We start from the raw sequence: 2,463 nt of genomic DNA, 5'->3' as shown, positions 1-2,463 counted from the left end.
CTGTTGAAATTATCATGTTACCTATTAAAGTAAGACGTATGTGTACGTCAGTTTGAATAAGGGACAATTACTTTAAAGCAAACGACAACTGACTGCAAATCATTAAATGTTAGCCAAAAACAAAAAGTGTTTTAGCTAATTTGGAGTACGCATCAATGTTCATTGCACGTGCATCAAATTAAATTTTCAAAGAAAATGAAAACGACAAGAAACTGCTTTACTGTAAATTGAACTACGCATGGTTAAAGTGCCCATGAAATGAATGTTTTTTTTTTTTTTTTGATGATTTTACTAAGTGCGATGTTGGACTCGCTAAAAGGTGGTTCTTTTTGGCAAGCAGCAAAAGCGTTTATAAGGGAATAAAATGGCTTTTTGAGGGAATATTGTTTACTTGCGCCCGCGTAGTGTCATTTGTGGCCCGAGCACGAAGTGCAAGGGCCACAAATGGCACTACAAGGGAGCAAATAAAAAATATTCCCGAAAAAAGTCATTTTATTATCATTATTATCAATATACAAGGCCAAATAACATCCAGATAACCAACACATTAATTTTAATGAAGTTAACACTTTCAATAACACAGTACAAGAACTTCGTCGCAATGAAAATTTTACACGTTTCTACGTTTATGTCATAATATACATAAAATTTTAGAAGCTGCCGAACCTATTTCCTTATTTTCGTACATGAAATAATGCACACCCCTTTAGAATATTTGACTAATACATGTTAAAGGAAATGATATCTTTGACATCGTGAAGCTATAAGTCCATGCGATATTGCCTTTGAACGACAGGACTGTGTGTTCAAAAGTCTTCACCATTTGGAAGCGTTTTGGAAATACATCGATTCCCAAGAAAAGATTAGCGTAGGCAAAAAAAAACATTGAAGGACACGAAAATTTATTCGTATCAGCGGGGCCTAAGTATGAAATGATTCTCGTTAAACTAATTAATCCGACAGACACAACACCTGCCTTATTGTCATCTTTACTGCTTGCCTCACTTCTCGGATCCTCCAGCAATAAAGAAGCGGGTTTAAAGACGAATTTAAGAATACAAGAGCTCCTGATATTCCCCAAAGGGATGGAAGAAGTGGAAAGGGCCCATTGCTAGTGAATATGGCTGTAACTATAATATGTGGTAGATAACAAACCACTAATGTCATCAGGATCCATATTCCAGTGCATACGGTTTTCCTGTATCGCCTTATGTTCAGTGGTACACGTTCATTTGGTTGTCTTTGGTGAACATGGACTTGTACTTCAGTTTTATGGCGGTGGAGTGTCAGGAAGATTTTCGAGTAACAAGAAGCAGAGACCAAAAGGCAAAGTGATTGTAAAGTGTACCCATACATCTTCGCGATACTATAGTCCCAAAACAACATTATTGCATAAGCAATACTGGGAATCCATGCACAGACAACAAGTGTCCGGATTCGCCTCAAAGTGACTACTTGTCTGTATCTCAGCCTCAACGACAGAGCGAGAAGTCTGTCCACACTTATTGCTGTCAGCGTTAGCAATGACACAGAAGTCAAAATTGTAAAACTGGCTAAACCGATGGCAGCAGAGTATATACAAAGGACTATCGATTGGAATGAATCGATTGTCCAGTTCATAAAATGAACAGCAGCGGCTGGCCCTACGATAAGACCAACAAGAAGATCAGTGATTGCGAGGCAGCTGTACAGCAGTTTCGATGGTTTATGAAGAGAAGTCTCCTTGCGCAACGCAGCTAGGATAAACGCATTCTCCAGAATTGTAGCAGTAGAGAGGAAAAGTTGTATCGTGGAAAACAACAGCATGTACTTTCCAGATATTAAATGGCCCGTGCAAAGCAGATCTCGTATCTCATCCGTGTCCATAGTCCTCGTACAGGTTTTTTTCGTCAATTGAAAACGTCGTATCTATGAGAATGGTTTGTCACCGACTGTGAGTTTGGTGGACAAATTGCTAGCTTTATAAGTACCTCAGTAGAGAAAATGGGCATGTAAATAAAATGACGCATTTACGAAAACAAGCAATGACGTTCCTAATGGCTTCGCAGAGGCTTTTAGGAAAATTAAGTCCGTAAATTGTTAATTTAACCACTCAAGGAAATTTTCGGTGCTTTTTAACCTTAAAAAATGTTTGACCACTTAGCAGAAAGTACAAATTGCAACATTACGGTTTACGTTAGAAAATATAAATGTAAAATTGAAGACGGGCCAAAACTGTCCATTGTCAAGCCATATGTCTTCATGTTTACCTCAAGTATGGGAACGTGAAAATGGACATGGAAATTGTTGTCATTTAAAAGAGGCGGAGATAATTACTTTACACTGTTGATCGCCCTGAGGGCTGCGAAGATAAAACGTGCCAAACATATCGTCTTTAAAAGCGATAGTTTACACAAATATAAAATTTTTCATAATTCCATCTTGACATTTCAACAAAAGCAACATTTAAACGGATAAGTGCAA

General features: G+C 37.8%; 1 protein-coding gene across 1 annotated transcript; it reads right to left on the bottom strand.

Annotated features, from left to right (window-relative positions):
• Positions 1 to 951: 951 nt before the first annotated feature.
• On the bottom strand, positions 952 to 1,866 carry LOC144628458 (melanocortin receptor 4-like). Its single transcript, XM_078486553.1, has one exon. It carries the CDS (start codon positions 1,864 to 1,866, stop codon positions 952 to 954), a length of 915 nt encoding a protein of 304 aa, XP_078342679.1.
• Positions 1,867 to 2,463: the final 597 nt, after the last annotated feature.

Source organism: Oculina patagonica, chromosome 10 (genome assembly GCF_052425735.1).
Source record: "Oculina patagonica isolate OP01 chromosome 10, crgOcupat, whole genome shotgun sequence".
NCBI lineage: Eukaryota > Metazoa > Cnidaria > Anthozoa > Scleractinia > Oculinidae > Oculina > Oculina patagonica.
The sequence above is the reverse complement of the archived record's forward strand: the minus strand, read 5'-3'. Positions and strand labels throughout refer to the sequence as shown.

What these genes read in the sequence shown, in the direction of transcription:
- LOC144628458 (XM_078486553.1), bottom strand. Translation starts at nt 1,866, where the DNA reads ATGGACACGGATGAGATACGAGATCTGCTTTGCACGGGCCATTTAATA.